This window comes from Hibiscus syriacus, unplaced genomic scaffold (genome assembly GCF_006381635.1).
Source record: "Hibiscus syriacus cultivar Baekdansim isolate YM2019G1 unplaced genomic scaffold, ASM638163v2 tig00111506_pilon, whole genome shotgun sequence".
Lineage (NCBI taxonomy): Eukaryota > Viridiplantae > Streptophyta > Magnoliopsida > Malvales > Malvaceae > Hibiscus > Hibiscus syriacus.
The window spans coordinates 162692-181492 of NW_024063109.1; the positions used below are offsets into that span (position 1 = coordinate 162692).

Consider the following 18801-nt stretch of genomic DNA (forward strand, 5'->3'; position numbering starts at 1 on the left):
ATAATTTGTAAATATTAAATTATAACTCAAGTGATAATTTGTAAATATTGTGAGTTTGAATACATTTAAGTGTACATATTAATTAAGGTTAAGAGTTTGAGATTGTAGGAATATAATGAAATTTAGGTATCATTTGGTCCACCAGAGCAATATCTTACCAAAATTTGAGGCTAACTATGAACTTCCAAGTACAAATAACCCCTTGACGTTGTTTTGTGTTTAATTTATTTATCAAAGAGTTGGAATATGTTTTGTTGAACCGACACTTCCATGACCAAAAAACAGTATCAACCAGAGGCGGACCCAGGAGCCACTTCAGGGGTTGTAAGAGTCCCAGAGGTGGTACTTTTGAGGGTTGACACTTGGATTAAGGGTGACACTTGTGGAGGGTTTGCTTGGGATACCCCGGGCACCATGGAGGTCCACCCCTGGATGAGGGGTTGCCCGGGATACCCCGGGCTCCATGGAGGTCCGCCCCTGGTATCAACATTCGACTCCAAATCTTGTATGGACCACCATTTATTAGAAAACTCAGCTCATAGGATTCATCAGGGATAGGGAGAGGACGACAAAATCTATTAATCAAAATCAATTTAAATAATAATTTATTATTTGTGACTTTGAAAATTATGATTATTTGAATTAAATTCTATATTTTATTTTATTATAATTTACTTTTATTTTTACAATATGAAAATATTTAACTATCAATACAAAATATAGAATTTAATTTACTTGGAAATTTAATTTCTAAAAATATATTTATAAAAAAAATTTAAAATTTTATTAAAAAAATATCAATACAAAATATAGAATTTAAACCTAAAATTAATATTAAAAAAATTGACAACTGAGGTTAAGTTATCATAAACTGTTTAAAAAAAATTAAAAACCGAGCTGAATGTAGCATAAGAGTCGAAGTGTTCATTATAAATATTTGATAATTTTATTATCAATTAGTAAAATAATCCAGATTAGATGTTTTTGAACACCCTGATTAAGATTCACAATGTGCGGCTTCTTGGGAGTGAAAGCCTGAATGAAATTTGCTACAACTGAGACCGATAGAACTTGGCTAGCTAGGCCCAACCTTACAAACATTGGCCCAACATCACCCGCTGCACAAATTAGCAGAACATGCATGTGTACAGGGGAAGTGGTGCTCTCTTGACAAACAAACACCATCTCAACAGCCTTAACCCGATAATTTTCAAATGTTTTTTTAATATTAGGAAAACAGATGAAAATTTCAAAGTATATTTTCATTGCATTTGTCCATGGGAAATAAATGGTGCATTATTGTTTTATAATAAAAGTAGGTGCATATAACAAACCTAAGTGCTTCCTACAGATTGCATGGTTTGGGCATAAAGTGTGCACCATAATTCGGTTCACGGAAAACATGCCGGATTAGAGTTTGCCAATTTCTGTTGGTCCCGAAAGGATTATCTTCTCAAGTTGGGAACTTTGGTTGAGCTCTTCAACTTAAACTATTTGATTGCGTTTTTGTTTTTGCATGTAAAAGCTGCAAATTATACCCAGTGTCGTAATTGCATGGATTTGGATTTTATCCACAAATAAGGCTGGGTTTCTTATGAACCACAGGTTACAAGCGACAAATTTTAAAGTACACCACCAGGCAATTATTATGGTAATAATTACAAAATACAAAAATGTTTCTTAAGATTAGTTAGATTCAAATTTATGTTTTGACTCTGTTTTTTTTTACCCGCAGATTCAGAAATTTATAAATTGGTCTAAAATTTTAATTTTTTTTTAAAAAATAATGAGGGTGCAAAAAATTTTATTCTTTCTATTTTTCTTTAATATATTATACTAAATTTTATTTTTTTCCCTTAAATAATGGGATGTATTCGCCCTGACTCTTACAGAAATGTCATATTCACCAGAATCCACCAAATCCACACAAGACAAACCCTAGTTCTAACTTCATCCACCCTCATTAACTTAAGATCTTCTAACTTAAAGCCACGAGGACACCAATTTGCTTAATAAGTTCTTCAATACCAAACATTTAGTTTCAGAGACCAAACACTAAAGCATGTTATTCACAAGCCAAGATGCACCAATATTTCCACCGTCCTCTCACCACCAACACCTCTCCATCAACTTCTCCACCATCGGAGCCTGATTTAACATCCTTTCACCCACTTTCCTTCGACCGCACCGCACCAGATTACACCTCCCTCCTCTCCGACGAACTCCTCCTCAACGTTTTCTCCAAGCTTCCCATCTCTCAACATGTCTCCAATTCCTTGGTCTGGAAACGCTGTTTGTACCTCCACGGCCGGCTGTTGCAGTCCCTTAAAGTTACAGATTGGTCGTTTGTTACTTCGGGTCGGGTATTTATCCGGTTCCCCAATCTAACCGATTTAGACCTGGTCCGTTCGTGTATTGGGATGTCAAGGTGTTCCAGCACTATATTAACCAACACAATTATGTCGGTTCATGTTGATACTGGTTTTACTCTCGACGGACTTCTCGAAGAAACGGCGTTGTTGCCGTTGAATGAAATCGACGGAGGGCTTGCAACGGTAGCCGAAAAGTACCCGAATTTACAGAGATTAGTAGCGATTGGTGCAAGCGAACAAGGATTGTTAAGAATAGCGGAGGAGTGTTCCACATTGCAAGAATTGGAGCTACATTGTGGCGGGGATTTGGCTTTGAAGGCCCTTTCGGGGATTAAAAACTTACGGGTAGTGAAACTGATTGGGTTCATTGATGTGTTGTATAACTCGACGGTCAAATTTCGATTGCTTTGAATTGATTATATATTGTTTCTTCACAATTTAATATGAACTCTGATTTTAATTTTATTGATTAAATCGTAATGGAGCTTTGTGAGGTTTGGGTATCTTAGCCACCTCTAAAAAAATTATTTATTTATTTATTTATTTATCTCATCTGGTCTTTTTTGAAACTTTCTTTTGTTCCTGCTCACAAACTTGTATCTGAAACTCAATTTTGAGTCCAGCGAAAATAGTACATGTGATAAATAATTGTGTTCAAAAGTATAATGGAAATGCTGAATTCGGAAACACTATTTTTCTATATGTTTATCTAGTATTGAGAACCGAAGTTGGTTGCTACAGAAATGGCAACTGGAACAGCACCACCAAGAGGAAGTGCAGCAGCAGCTGCAAACATGCGGAGGAGGAGAATGACGAGCGGTGCTGGTGCCTCGGGAGGAGCTGCTGGCACAATGCTTCAGTTTTACACAGATGATGCTGCAGGACTCAAGATCTCCCCAAATGTGGTGCTTGTCATGAGCATTGGTTTCATTGCTTTTGTTGCCATTCTCCATGTCATGGTCAAGTTGTATTTTGTTCGTAAGGAGTAGAGAAACCTTCTTCAATACCTGTATCAACAGTACCAAACTAAGTTAAGTGTTGTGTTTTTTCCCCTTCCAGTTTTGCTTCACAAATGGATTTTCATTTGATTTCTTCTCAAATCTACTCGCATTGGATCTTAGTCCCTTAGCTTCCTTTGCTTTCATAATTTCTAATTGTAATTTGTCAGCAAAGTTGTTTTTTCTTCTTCAAATTCAAAACACGTCTCAAAACTAATTTATGGACATCAAATTTTGTAACAGGGTAAAACAAGCAAATCCATGCAGTTAGGCTATGAAAAGAGATACAAAAGACAAGTCCAATTTCTACACAACAGATTGAATATTAGCATACATAAAAGTATACCTTGCAGCTTATAATTTGATAATTAAAACAGGCCTCATGGACAACACATGTAGCTGGGATATTACTAAGTTGCCACCTTCTTCACATCAGAAGCCATCCCCCGTATCCTTGGCATCAAATGTCCGGATCCAAATGATGAACCTGATAAACCGATTTGGCTTTGAACCACAAGTTTTCCTTCGACATTAAATCAACTTATTCAAATATGACTGCAAATCTCTGGGATCCAAAGCTGCCCATCTGGAACTTGGTTTGGAAACTTCATGTCCCCCAACGCCTGCGTTTGTTTCTATGGATGGCTTTTAAGCAGCGATCAATGACAAATGCTGAGGTTGTTGTCGCTCTATTGCCCAGCATCCTCATTTCCCATCTTGTTTTGCAGCCATGGAGACAACCGTTCACACCGTAAGGGATTGTCGATGTGCGCAAGCGGTCTGGATGAAGGTTCTTCCTTCTTCTCTCATTCATAATTTTTTTAAGACTAGTCTTGACTATTGGTTCCTCTCCTGATTCTATTGCTACTAGAGGCATCATCTGGGCGCGCTACTGCTATGAAATCCATAGTCTCGTGAGTTCACCCGGGATCCCATCGCTGCTCCTGCTTATTGGCAGCACCCTTCTGAGGGCTGGATATGTTTAAACACAGATGGGGCCGTCTCCTCAGGTACTGGTATTGGCTCTATTGGCGGCATCTTTCGTGACCATGAAAGTTCTTGGATCTTGGGGTTCAATAAAAGGATAGGCACACAACCTCTGCAGGCTGAATTGTGGGCAATCCTCATTGGTTTACAACTTGCTTGGAGCTATGGATTTGAGAGACTTATCATTCAAACTGATAATGAAGAGGCTGTCCAGCTGCTTCATGATCCTAATGCTAGAATGAGCTCTAATTCCCTTGTTCGTGCAATTGATGGCTTCGCCGCAAAAGTTGGGTGACACGTTTTTCTTGGACTCCATGTGAGGGTACCAAATCTGCTGATAAAATAACTAAACTTGACAATTTCCAAGACCACAACGTACGAGTTTATGAGGAGCCTCCTACGACCCTACTGCAATTTTTAGATTTTGATAAACAACACTTGATGTAAAGCTTTTAGCTATTGTTTTCTCTTCAATTAAAAAAAATGATTCCACAACCCATTTCTAAAGAAATCAAAGAAATCATCTATGACAGATCCTTTAAACATAGCGAAACAGAAGTAATTAATATTCACTACAAATTACCACCTATCAGATTTATATAATTATTATGAACCTACAATGAAAAACCCAGATGCTAATTCAGCAAACTATCTCAAATTCCTAAGTAGTGAATATCGAGATACTCACAGTTCAAGAGATTTGAGAAAAAACCAACCCAGATTGTAATTCGATGGAATCAAACCTGTAAAACTTCAGGGGAGAAAAAAAATTTGGACCATTTCTCGATTTGTGCGTGTCATCCTTGCGCAGGGGCCATGCTAATCTTCTCTGTATCGTTCCAATTTTATCGGATGTCCCCGAAGGGACACAATACGGAGGCTGCTTGATTATTATAAACCGTTAGTTTTCTTCTTCCCTGTATGATGTGGGACATTTAGTTGGTTCCCAACTTATTCATGAACTAGCCTATCTCAACTTTACGATTTCCTAACACATGGGCTGGCCTAGACTTGGGCGTCCCACAAAACAAAAACCATGGGCTTGTGGGTGTCGTTGAAGAGTCAACCGGTCCAAAAGTAACATAAAATCAGATGAATTTTTTTATTAAATATCCCAAGTGTCTATCATTATTGTAATAATAATCGTTATTATTAATAAACGTAATAAATAACCAATTATAAGTAGGGTGTGCAAAATTACTCGACCCGGTTGACCCGACCCGTCGACCCGCCGACCCGGATCTAAAAAAACCGGGTAATTCTCTAAAAAAAATTATTCGGCCCGACATTTCCCGGGTCGGGCCCGGGTCACAAAATCTAGTTTTTCCGGGTATCCGATTACCCGAGTACCCGGTTAGTTTTTATTTTTTATTTTTTATATATAATTATATAAAATATAATGAATTATTTATATTATGGATTATTATATTTTGTATTTCGAACTTTTAAATTTTATGTTCGGATATTAGAGTATGTAATTCGAAGTTTTGAACAATTTGTGTATATATATTTTTTAAATTAATAATTTAAAAATTAAAAATTAAAAACTGAGTATCGAGTACCCGATTACCGGATATTCGTAACATCCGGGTCGAGACACGGGTCGAGAAATCATCGACCCAAAAATTTCGATACCCAAAAATCAAATATCCGCCCCGAATTTACACACCCCTAATTATAAGTCATTTATTAATCAACCTAGTCAATTGTCAAAATCAATCATGTTGGGAGGATATTATATATATTATATTTCCTTTAGTAACGTAGGATTCTACAAACTGCAATGCTAAATTTACTTGTAAAGTTGTACTTCATTTTCTACCATGAATAATTAATACACCAACAATGTAGGATTAGATTATATATGAAAACTTAAATGCCCAAAATTATCGAAAATTCGTGTCACTCTTATCTGATCTTAGTTTTAAATCAGATAAGAAGTACTCTATTCAGATATTAGAGTTGTGTTGGACCCAGGAACAAAGCTATGCTTCGTCCCATGGCTAAATTTATGGAATATAGAGACCGTTTTGTAAACAAATCAAAGTATTAAGGGCATGTGAACAAAACAAACATACTTCATACATCAAATAACATATTTCCAGTGTTGGACATTTTGTGTCAATACCTTGTTTCGGAGTATCGATAGTGACAAAGTCAAAAAGTTTAGATTACAATATCAAACTTTTTAAAATTAATGTAAAATAATATTTTTAAAGCTATATCATTTTCATTTTCAATAAATTTTCATATAAAATTTACGAAATATTTTGTTTTTAAAAAAAAAAGTAAACTACACATATTCATTAAAGTTTGAGTAAATTTTCGCTTTCTCCATTAAAATTTTAAAAATAATGAATTGATCACTAATATTATCATTTTATAATAAATCAATCACTAATTTTATTGATTTATAATAAATTGATCATTCATTGTTAACATCCGTTAATGTGGGTCACGAAATACTAACATGACATGTTAAACCGATTTCTTTATCACCTTTTCACCATGTTGAACAAAAATTCATCAACTTTTGACTTATTTTTTTTAACATATGCCTTTTCTCTCAATTTCTCTTTCTCTTTCTCTTTCTCTTTCTAATAAAGCAAAGCTTTCATGCAAAGAGAAAAAATTCCCTGTGAGGAATACAAAGAGATGAGAGGAGCTCGAACCCGCCTTCGTCACCTTTTCAATCTTTGAGTGCCCTTTCGACAAGTACTTCTCGAAGCTTAGACAAAAAGGTGTAGGTTGAGTGAAGACGGGGGACTTTCTGAGTCTAGTGCAGCTTGAAATTAAGAGGAACAACGCTGGTTTTTGGCTTCCATCTTCTATTTTCCAGTTCCAGGTCCAAAATAATTGCTCCAAAAATTAGCATACACGGTTCAAATTAATAGCAAACATAGAAGAACTGCATGGTGTTAATTGCATTGTTTTCAAACACGAGTTTAGCACTCTGTGACAAATGAGTTTAGCCTTCTATGCATTGTTTTTAAGTTATACCCGAGCATGTTCCTCGTGAAATAAGCAAATTATCGAAAATACAAAAAATCGAAGTAATAAATCTGACAACGGTCTCAAATAGATGAATTCGGTTTTGTTTGGGAAGTATGAAAAGTACCTCCGTTAAAGCATCTGATGGTCCCAGTCCCAATAAGGGCATTGGCTTATCCTATCTTAATGTAGGAAACAAAAGATGATAACCCCCATTGTCAGAACTCGCATAACTCCGGGAACGGTGTTCACTGTGCCCTCTCAAGCATTGCATAAATCCAAGACAACCCAGAAAATCATATATGGCAACAAATAATAAGCATTGACAGCCTAAGACTAGCTGGAAGCATTGCACCTATAGGCTATATGCATAACTTTCAAATGACAGAACCACCGATAAAAGCTTACATTTTCAAGAAAAATCCTACATGAACGGATCTATAAAGAAAACCTGAGAAACCTATAATTAGGGAGAATGAACAGTCATAAAACGATTTACAAGTTACATTGGACTCGATGCCTGCATGATTTAGTGACTTCTATCTCAAAGCTAAAATAACAAGTTTATTTATCCTTTAAAACTGCGATCCTTTCCTGATCCACAAGGCCTGTAAAAGATCACAAGCTCGGTCAAATCCTTTTTCCTTCCATGAAAGTAAATTTCATCGGCATCAACAATCCTATTCCTTCTCGGTAAACAAATCCCCTTCTTATTTCATGGTGGAGCGTTTCATCTCTAAATATAGCTTGCGATGGAAAAGAGAAGATGGAAGTCAAAAACCGGCTTTGTTCCTCTTAATTTCAAGCTGAACTAGACCTACAAAGTCCTCCGTCTTCACTCAACCTACACCCCTTTGCCTAAGCTTCGAGAAGTACTCATCGAAATGGCAGTCAAAGATCGAATAGGTGATGAAGACAGGTTCGAGCTCCTCTCATCTCTCTGCATTCCTCACAGGGAATTTTTTTTTCTCTTTGCATGAAAGCTTTGCTTTATCCCTACATTAGGAGAAAGAAGGAGAAAGAAGGAGAAAGAGAGAGAGAAAGAATATGTAAAAGAAGTAAGAATGAGTCAAAACGTTGGCCAATTTTTGTTTAACATGGTGAAAATAGTACTAAACAAATTAGTTTAACATACCACATCAATATTTGGAGACTCACATTAATGGTTCTTATAAATCGAAAATATTAGTGATCAATTCAATTTTTTTTAATTTTAATGGGAAAAACAAAAATTTACTTAAACTTTATTGACCATTTTTGTAGTTTACCCTAAAAAAAATTAGATGGTCAATAGACATTCTATTTCTGAACGTGACTCCGCTTGTGAGTATTGATATTCTTGACTTGACGTGGATTTGCACCTGATATGCAATTTACATACGTGATATTATGTTTATATTACCTTGATGTGGATTTTACACACTTAAAGAGATTATTAATCCCCTTTAGAGGTCAACAGTATCTCCTAAATGAATGGAAGTGCGGCTATCAATGTACCACCCTGAAGGTTTTAACAATATATATCCCTTTTACCTCATAGTAAACACAAGGTAACAAGAGTATTATATATCACAAATTTTAACAACTAAACAACCTTGATATTGTAATATCTACATTCAATCCATCTTTTCAAAACTTGAATGTTATTTGATATAGTAGTCCTCTTTTACTTGAAGCATACCAACATTATCTGGATGTTATAGATTGACTCAAATGCGACTAATTATAAATCTTTTGGCTTGCATTGGAATTAATTTAGAAATCTGATTGTGGATATATTTCATCTAGGCGTTGAATCATATGTTATTGTTGTAGTGTGTTGATGAACAGTGTTATCCCTCCGATTATGCTCTTTATTTGAAAGCTGATTGTTGCTATTTGGGTTTAGTGAGGAAGATGAATAGATGGAAATTAGGAAAGAGGAGCAGCAGAAAAAAGAGAGTTTTAAAAGAGGAGGGTGCATATAAGAAGAAGGATTTTGAGACTAATATTCAACATTACACGATAACAATGGAGCTTGATGATGAGAGTGTTTCGTACATCACCAATTGGGGTGCTGTTTATTTGGAAATGAGCAAGTATGCAGATTACTTCAAAGATTGAAGATTGTGACAAAGCTATTGAAAGAGGCTCTCATGAGTAGACTGTAAAATGATAGCACTGTGAATGGAACTGCTTTGGTGATGACGGCAAAATGCTCAAAAAATTATGAACCAACGATATATATATATCCAACAGTTAATTCCACCCCCCCCCCACACACACATTTCTGTCGTATTTGATTTGATCTGATTCCTATATTAATTATCAGTCATACTCTTTATTTAAATGGACTCTTTGTTCCGAAGGTACACGTGAAAGGCGAAAACCCAAATTTCGTGGTCCGTTTCAGCTGCCGATGCGTTGCGGTGCGTCACGTGGAAAGTCACTCGTAACAGTTGTAACCCTTTCATTTTCAATGAGAGTTAAAAGAAACTGGTAGCTCAACTGAAACCCAAGCTAAATATTTAATGACTTTTGCCCCCACTTTTACTTGTTTTCTCAAAACAAAATTCCTAAAAAAAAAAATAAAAACATCAAAACGGCCTCGGAACGCTGCTACCCCATTGAACGTGATTACAATAACTTTCGCACGTCAGCACACCTCAAAGTCACGTAGTTGACGGTGGTGCTGACGACACACCTGCTGCTCCTTCTGCCTACGCAGCTCCAACACCTTCCGGTGGGAGTTCGAGTGTTGGCTCAGCACAAATGTTGGACTCGCTGCGGGTCGGTATTCCGGCACAAGACGACCCGACTTATAACGAACCCCACATGCGTTGCACAACGTCTTTGGTCCTAATGGCCCCGTCCGCCACTGGGGTGTCTTCTCTGACGCGCAGTGAGAGCATCGTCTCACCCCTCCTTCTGCCGCTGGGGATGTTTTACGCTGCTGGATTTCCCTTTTCGTCTTTGACTTTCCCGTTAAAGTAGCCGCTGTCGCCGGTTCCGACGTCTTCGTCTTCCAGTTTGTTCCGTTTAATGCTGTTGTTGTTACCGCTCTGGACCGCTTGCTCCGAGCTTTGCTTAAAAACGGCGAGTGATGATGATCATTTCTAGGGTTAAAGATTCCGGGGAGCGTGTACGATGGGAAGTCGGTGAAGGAATCCTCTACGAACTGCGACAACCACTCCAGCTCAGCCACATCATCATCACTCTGTAAACAAAAAAAAAAAGAACAATTTAATATCATGTAACTAAAAATAAAACTAGAGAAAACGTAAATGGAATTAACCTGGAGCAAAGTTGTTAAACCTTACGGGAAGGCAAAGCTCGTGTGTAAAGTCCATGGAGAAAGTGGGAGCGACGGCGGAAGCGGAGGAGGAGGCGGCGGAAACGTCGCTGAAAGTGATTTCAGAAGGAGGGAATTGATAATTGTTGGTGGAATCGGAAGCAGAGGGGAAAAACTCATCGTTGGACAAATCCAAGAGATCATCAATATCTGTTTGTTCCGAAGTTGAAAGCCCATACACATCCATCTTTCTTTCTCTCGCACACACTATACACTGAGTCCTTTTTCCCTTAAAAGAAATACCCAGAGAGGGTGAGTGATTATTATATGGATGGGAAGAGGGAGCAGAGGAACGTGCAAGAAGAGTATTGTTTTCTTTTTAATGGGATTTGTAATTTATTTATAAAACTAGAGAAGAGATTGTAAATGCAGCCCTTCATGCATGCATGTGTATGTGTAATAGTTTTATGACATAATATATACTGTGGTAAAAGTAAATAAATTAATTAATACTAGTAGTAAATAAGAACAAATACATGGATGGTTGGCATGATGGAGAAATGGGTGGCATTTCCACTTGCTGTTACTACTGCCCAAGCGCTGGGCAATTCTGGGCATAAACCTATACTCAGCATTGCTTCTAGATCTTATATTATATTATATATCTAAGATTATTTCTCTGATTACCTAACATAAGTATGTTATTGTTGATGGAAAAAATTAGAGTTTTGACGGGACATTTAATTATTTTGATTTTGATAGAAAATTAATAGTTTTATAGATATAAAAAGAAAAGATAGACAAGTTAAAAAATGATAAACAATAGTTTTAGAATAAGAGATATTTTAGAAAGAGAGAGATCCCCTCTTTAACTTTGTATGAGATTTATATATGGGCCTTAATGTCAGTGTCAATCCTATAGCGATAATGATTATTTGTAGGTTAACAAGATGAATAAACTTAGTCATCAAATAGTAGATTTAACGTTGATGAGATTATACTGGTCAATTAAAAAAACTATAGTTATTAGAAGATATGAGATTTTAAAAACTCTAAAAATTTTAATAAACAAGAGATTAAGATTGAAGTTACAATAAAAGAAAAGATACAACAGTTATCATCAATTGTAGTCCAAAAAACTTATATAATTTAACTTAATGGTTTAATAAATTAAATAATTAAACCATATTCACTTATGAAGCGTACAATTAAATTAACACGTGGGTTCATTAGATAAAAAAACTAGTAACAGCCATTAATCGTAAATAAAGTAGACCTAAACCTATTATCCAGGTGTACAGAATTTATTGAGCGGTTTCAGTAGTTAAAAAGATGTTATTTTTTCTAGATATTATAAGTTTAATCTACAAAATATATGTAAGTTATCAATGATTTGATTTTTTTAATAGGTACTATTTTATATATAAAAAATATCCCGACGTCTACCTTTTCATTTAGGTTATAAAAACAAACATTGTATCACTAACATTTACTCAAACACATTGTCCTTTCAACGTTAGTAGTCAGAGTTGTTCTTTCATTCTGCAACTACTCTGAATTTTTTAAGCTTTTAAAAGTAGACAAAGCTATGGAAGAGAAGAAAAAAAAAAAGAGTGGATGCAACTTGGTGGACATATATATTATTCACAGTTTCTAGATTTACATGAAAACTAACATAAGTAAATGGCTTGCTTCATGCTGAAGAGATATATATGTATGGAGGCTGGCAGGCACTGCATGGTGATGCAATGAAGTTGACTGTGATTTTATTGTGCCCCACACCCACCATTCTTAAACACCGGAGGGAGAAGAAGAGATTTTTTTAACCTAATACTATCACCGACAACTGCCATTTCTTCATCTTACTTCCTCTTTTATTTGTTCTTGGGAATGGCAATTATAGGAGAGAAAATTACTAAGTAGTACTTAATAGGAGGGATAAAATAATTTTTAGTCCTTAAATTTTGAGATTTTTTTAATCTAATTCTTATCTTTTTAGTTCACATTGAACTTTAAACTTATTTTTTCACCTTCTTTTTAGTCGTTTTACTGATATAGTGTTATTGCTATCTGCGAATTTCTAGTCCCATGAATTTTTAAGTATGCGAACACACGACTCATGCAAACCTCCAGATATGCGAACATACGATCTATGCGTACTTCCAGATATAAAGAGCATATCCCATGAACGACCAGCAATAACCACGTATCAACCACCTATGATCCCCGTGAATACATACCGCGTGTGATCATCAATGACCGGGCTTTGATACATGTGGTCTTATTTGATGACGAACTAGTTTAAATCATCACTTCTTAAGACGTCCAATCAATACTAATGTCACAGTAACTCTTGTTCAACATTCGTCAATGACATTATAAATAATCATGCAACATAGAGCAAGGGAAGATACACACTTCTTCTCCACAAAAAAAACCATACCCATACTATCAGAGTAATCATTCGACCACCATCTACGGAGTTGTCAACTTTATTAGTCAACAAACGTAATACTAAAATATCATATCATCAAATTAAAAAATTAATATGAATTAAAATAAAATTTGATTAAATTAAAATATTGTCAAGTTTAAAGGAGTAACCTAAGGAATTAAAATTGGTTTATCCCATAATAGAATAAAAGATTGAGAGGCTAGGGATAGACAGATGAGCAAAAGATGAGAGAAAATGATGAGAGTAGTGGTAAGATTGGTATAAGAAGTACGGCGGAAGCACGAGACATAAACTTTGGTGATCCCAAACCAACGGCACGTGCATAGCCATGTGGCTATAACCATAAAAATTATACTAAACTGCTGAGTGCATAAAATAATATACTCCCATGTTATCGTATGACGAAGTTATAAACTTTGTAATAAATAATGTATGTTATTAATAGAGTGGTAAACATGGATGGAGACTGGATTTTATTGACGAAGAAATGGACTTGGGCTCGGTTTTCTGCATTTTTCTGTAGATATGTGAAGAATACTGGGTCTGGGAGTTTAAGTTTTATTTGCGGTTCCGAATATGTGAATATCCGATTCGAATAATCGATTTTTTTATCGGATATGAATTATAATTTTAGTGATTCGAATTTTAGGATTAGATAATATCTAATATCTGAAAATGTACACCCCTAGTTGGAATATATCATCTGGCATGGGAACAACTTGATGAAAGTGTATGATCCTTCAAACAGAACTACGGCAACATTGAGATCGCCGGTTTCAACGGGTGGAAGACTGAATTTTCTACCTATATAGACTTGCGTTAGTTTTAAATTTTTAAGAATCATCTTTATTATTAAATCAAATCTGAATTAATTTTAATAAATAAATTGATTTAATAATTTTTATCAAACTAAATCCTTCATTATTAATTAAATTTGTTATTTTTAAGTGTAACTTATACAAGGTTACTCAAATTTGTATTAGTTTTTGAATTGTAATTTGTATTACTTTTTGAGTTGTAACAAAACATATTATTAAAATTTTATGATTTGTAAAAGATTTTCTTGAAATTATAATTTAAAAAAAAATAATTTTATAGTTTTAAAATAAAGTATGTACTTTCATATATTTCTTTTTTTTAGATTTTTAGAATGTTTGTTTAAAAATATTAAAAAAATACTAAAATAAAATTATAATTAAAACTTAAAGATCAAATAAGATATTATCCATTACTTTGAATGTGTCGTAACATTAACTAACTGCAACTACAATACATCCATTTTGTAACAGAATTCAATATCTATTTTATTACTTTAAAAGATTAAGTACCTAATAATTTATTTTGGAATAGTTTAATGATTACTCTTAATGTTTTTATAGTCGGTCTTAGTATATAACTTTATATTATTTATAAATACGATAATAAAAACAATTGAATTATAATTTTATATATTTATTTAGTAAAATCTCAATGTATTATTAATTAATTGACAACGTTTAATATTATATATTATCAATATACTAATATAAACTAGTTTTAAAAAATTTATATTTTATGTATTAAAAGTGTATAATGTTATAGATTATAAGTGAATTAAATTTAAAAAATTTACTTTTATGATGTCATCATCCGGTGTATAAAGTACATTGAATATTGTTGATATATATTTTTGATAATATTATTTGGACACGTCATAATTAAGGTGTCATAAATAAAATAATGGATATGATGAGTTGAGTGTTGTGGATAAATTTTGGACACAATACATTGTAATTTATGGATAAGCTTTGATTACAACATATTTTGAAAGTGTTGTGGATAAAGTACTAGACACAACACATTTCGTATTATAGATAAAAATTTGGACACGACATGTTGATGGACAAATTTTAGTCAATACAATATGAGTGTCGGGCATAAACTTTGGACATGACATATTGAGTGTTGTGGATAAAATATTAAACATGATACATTTAGTGTTAGAAAAAATTGGCAGAATTTTTAATTTACTCTGTTTTTAAGATGTCATACATAGTATGACTTGGAGACTTAAAATATAAATATTGTAAAAAGATATTGTTTTTTATTTTTATTTTCTTGGAATACAAGTGTTTACCCTTTCTAATCAAATAAGAGGCGTACGTACTTAGACTTAGACTTACAAGTCTTTCTAATCAAATAATTCCAATCTCGTTAATCATGTTTACACAAGTCCCTCGTTTGTAATATATGATGATTGTCGTATGTTCTTTAAACCGGCTATAAATAGGGATGAACATGAGATCTGAACCCGACAGGTTCCGATCTAATAGGATCGGGTCGGATTTTTTTTAATTGGATTCGGTCGGGTCGGTTTTTAAAAGGTGATGTTTGGTTTTGGGTTTAGGGTGAAAAATACCCGACCCGACTCAAAAAATATAATTTTACCTTATATATTTAGAAATAATTATAATAATACCCCTTTATATATTATTTTTTTCAATTAAATCACTATCTTTATTGAATAAAAATAATATTTTTATTATTTTGGGTCGGATAAGACATAATTCGGATTTTATCTCAAAAAGTTAGGTCGATTCGAATCGGATGGACGGTATATATTTTTTAGGTCGGGTCAGTTTAGCCGAAACCCAACCCAAACCCGACCCATGTCAATCCTTAACTATAAATAGGATGTGATTGTTTTATTGGTGAGGTCACGGTCTAAAATACTCTTGACAAATTCTCGTTAAAATCACTACTACAACTTGTAATTTACACCGTTGTTTTAATTTACTTACCATTCACCGCTTTTATCGCCGTGCGTTTGTCCTCCAAAATCTACCCCTTCTTCCTTTCCACGATCTCTATGTGACATCCCATTTTACAAGTCAAAACAACCTTATACAAATATACACTCAGAATTTTTGTAATAACGGTGGTCGGTGGGAGAGACCGAATAGAAAAGGAGCAAAGAAGGGGTGTAAATGAGCTGATTTTGAACGATTAAAATTATTTTGTGTTGGTTTGTTTTTGTTTTTCGAAGGTATTTATGTTCGTTTCATGTTTAGTATCATATTCATGTTCGTTTATTTATTTGAACATATTTTATTTTTGGATGTGTTTGTGTTCGTTCGTTTAACGTTCGTGAACGTATTCGTTTAACGTTCATGAATATACTCATTTAATGTTCGTTTAATGTTCCACAACCAACACTCTATTTTTATTTATTTGCAAGTCAAAGGAAAAATGATAAAATTATGTCACTAGTCCTTAATTTTTTTAGACTTTACATTTTGAACTCCAAAATTCATATTATATTTAATATAGTTCATATCTTTACTAATATTTAAAATAAAAGAGAGAGAGAAAATAATTGAGTAAATAAACTTATAAATAAGTCGATAAATAAGCCAATAAAAGAGTTTATTTATGAACATAAACAAATAGAACACACTTATATTTGTGTTTATTAATTTATTAAATAAACATAAAAAATATTTATATTCATTTATTTAATTTAATTAACAAACATAAACCAACGATTAGATTTATTTATATACAGTCGTAGAAACAGCCAAACCAGAAGAGGACAAAAGATGAGGAAAAAGAATAGTGGATTACGGCCCACACAGGTCATAACTGTCATTTTAATCTCTCTAACTGAAAACAACTGCAAGCAACTTGTGGTCTACCTCTAAAAATACTAATTTATTATCTCTATATAAAAGAAGAATAATGTGTTTCTACACCGACTCTGAAATTCAATCCATCACTCTTAAAATATACATGTGCTTCTCTCCTAGTTCTCTTTCTTTCTTGTGCCTTTTTTCTCTCATCGACCAAATCTTCTTCCTTTCTCCAGAATCCAACGCCGTCAATAATGGTGGATATTCAACCTGTTTGCTGCATGTGCGGTGACGTCGGTTTCCCTGAAAAGCTCTTCCGCTGCAACAAATGCCTCCACCGGTTTCAACACTCGTATGGATCTTTATCTTTTTCACCATCATAATCCATCCATCTCTATGTATACACTCATATGCATATATCACATCATCATCATTACGATGGGGAATGTTAGCTACCCTTAGTTCATCATCACTATGTATGTATAACCATATATATGTGCCCCCCCCATATTTCATGGGTTGAAACTTGAACGATTTTTTGATTAATTTTTGTAGGTATTGCAGTAACTACTACAGCGAGTTCGCGGAACCGGTTGAACTGTGTGATTGGTGCCAGAGAGAAGAAAGAAACCCAAAGCAAGGAAGCTCTTCAAAGAAATCATCAGTCTGTAACGAAGCTGGAATTATGAATCGATCGGAGTATTCTGGTGACAAAATCAAGCAAGAGAGTGGCGATCACAAAGGAAAGAGCAGTGGAACCCCTTCTCCAAGGCCTACGACACGCAGGTACAAGCTTCTCAAGGATGTGATGAGTTAAAAACACTTGAAAAATAATTAAAATAAATGGTTTATGTCAAGAAACCATCGTGTGTTTCACAGTAGCAAAACATGTTTAAAAGTCGTGTTATCCACTGTTTTCCTTTCAAGCTTCTATCCGTTTGTCTCCGGTGCTTATATTAAGGGCTAAAGTTTGTAAGATTATGTATGCATGAATGACGAGATATAGTTTTTTTGTACATGAAAATGTTGGATCAGCTAATCATAATAAAGACTGAATGCTCAGAGAACCACCTAACAGATGCTTTGGATGTGCAACTGATCCGAGTGTTTATCTTTATCTAGATAATATAGCTAGGGTTTATTTCAAGGCAATAAGGGTTAATTGTGATGAGATGCAGCACCTTCATTTCTTTTTCCTAATTTGTTGTCTGTTAAGGAGAATTGAATGCACTTAAATGGTTGTCCCATGGCCAAAGAATTCATAGTACCAAAAGCTGCAAAAGTACTACAGATTCATTGAAAGACTTTAATGGCTAGGCCCTCCATTATTATGGATATTTTTTTTCTTCTTTTTTGAAAGGAAGGAATTGTCAAAACAGCTTTCCTTGAACTAGACTAGCTAGCAGGGACAGGAAAAGGACAGTGAGAATTTATTTGAGTAAATTGGAGCACCTATGCCCTTCATTTAAGTCATTTGGTGTTTATATTTCTTACTATTTGTATTGTACTGCATTGTTGTAGTATCAAACCCCCCTCAAGTACAAAACAAATTAAGCTGATAAGGTTCCTTGCACTGTATTATGAGAAACCTATAAACGAACCCATATTTTCTTTTTCTTCTTTGTACCTTCTCTTCCATGAGGTTTGGTCTGACTCTCATCATGTGAGTTTCCTGTTTTGAAGAAGGGAAAGTTACCATTAATGAAACAATCATGACTGGATTATTCTATTGTGGATATACTTTTTTTCTTTCTTTCCAAACAATCAATCATGAATTGTAATCACATGGTCGCAGCTGCTTTCACTAGCTCTCTCTCTCCCACCTTCCATTGTCCTACTTACAAGCAAACCGTTCCAATTCTGGGAACTTTGAATTGAAGATTAACATGCAACTGTCGAATCTTGATTGCTATGTGGCTTATCTCAAAAGATGCTTCTTAATTTGTTTTCATCGATTTAATTTTAAAAACAAGGTTGTTCCTAGGATTGCATGTGAGCACGTCTATCATATTTCGGTTCTGGGATATTCATATGTTAAATTCCTTTGGTTCCAAAATCCAGTATGGTTTGAACAAAAACGAAGTTGTCAGGGTAAAAAAAAACCAAAGTTGTTCGGTAA

At 34.3% G+C, this 18801-nt stretch overlaps 4 protein-coding genes and 1 non-coding gene across 5 annotated transcripts; 3 read left to right on the forward strand and 2 right to left on the reverse strand.

Moving 5' to 3' along the window:
- Positions 1-2026: 2026 nt before the first annotated feature.
- Positions 2027-2783, forward strand: LOC120164294 (F-box protein At5g51380-like). The gene has a single exon (XM_039174053.1). It carries the CDS (start codon positions 2082-2084, stop codon positions 2781-2783), a length of 702 nt encoding a protein of 233 aa, XP_039029984.1. The 5' UTR covers positions 2027-2081.
- Positions 2784-3107: 324 nt separating this feature from the next.
- LOC120164204 (protein transport protein Sec61 subunit beta-like) lies at positions 3108-3453 on the forward strand. The gene has a single exon (XM_039173961.1). It carries the CDS (start codon positions 3116-3118, stop codon positions 3359-3361), a length of 246 nt encoding a protein of 81 aa, XP_039029892.1. The 5' UTR covers positions 3108-3115; the 3' UTR covers positions 3362-3453.
- A 1669-nt stretch (positions 3454-5122) lies between these two features.
- On the reverse strand, positions 5123-5225 carry LOC120164350. The gene has a single exon (XR_005519719.1). It is a non-coding gene; the product is annotated as a U6 spliceosomal RNA (small nuclear RNA).
- Positions 5226-9951: 4726 nt separating this feature from the next.
- On the reverse strand, positions 9952-18289 carry LOC120164183 (GATA transcription factor 4-like). The gene is made up of 3 exons (XM_039173937.1): positions 18284-18289; positions 10648-10866; positions 9952-10544 (listed from the first exon to the last, which is right to left on the reverse strand). The coding sequence occupies exons 2-3, from the start codon at positions 10864-10866 to the stop codon at positions 9984-9986; spliced, it is 780 nt and encodes a 259-aa protein (XP_039029868.1). The 5' UTR covers positions 18284-18289; the 3' UTR covers positions 9952-9983.
- LOC120164184 lies at positions 16859-17576 on the forward strand. The gene is made up of 2 exons (XM_039173938.1): positions 16859-17034; positions 17238-17576. Exons 1-2 carry the CDS (start codon positions 16937-16939, stop codon positions 17497-17499), a joined length of 360 nt encoding a protein of 119 aa, XP_039029869.1. The 5' UTR covers positions 16859-16936; the 3' UTR covers positions 17500-17576.
- Positions 18290-18801: the final 512 nt, after the last annotated feature.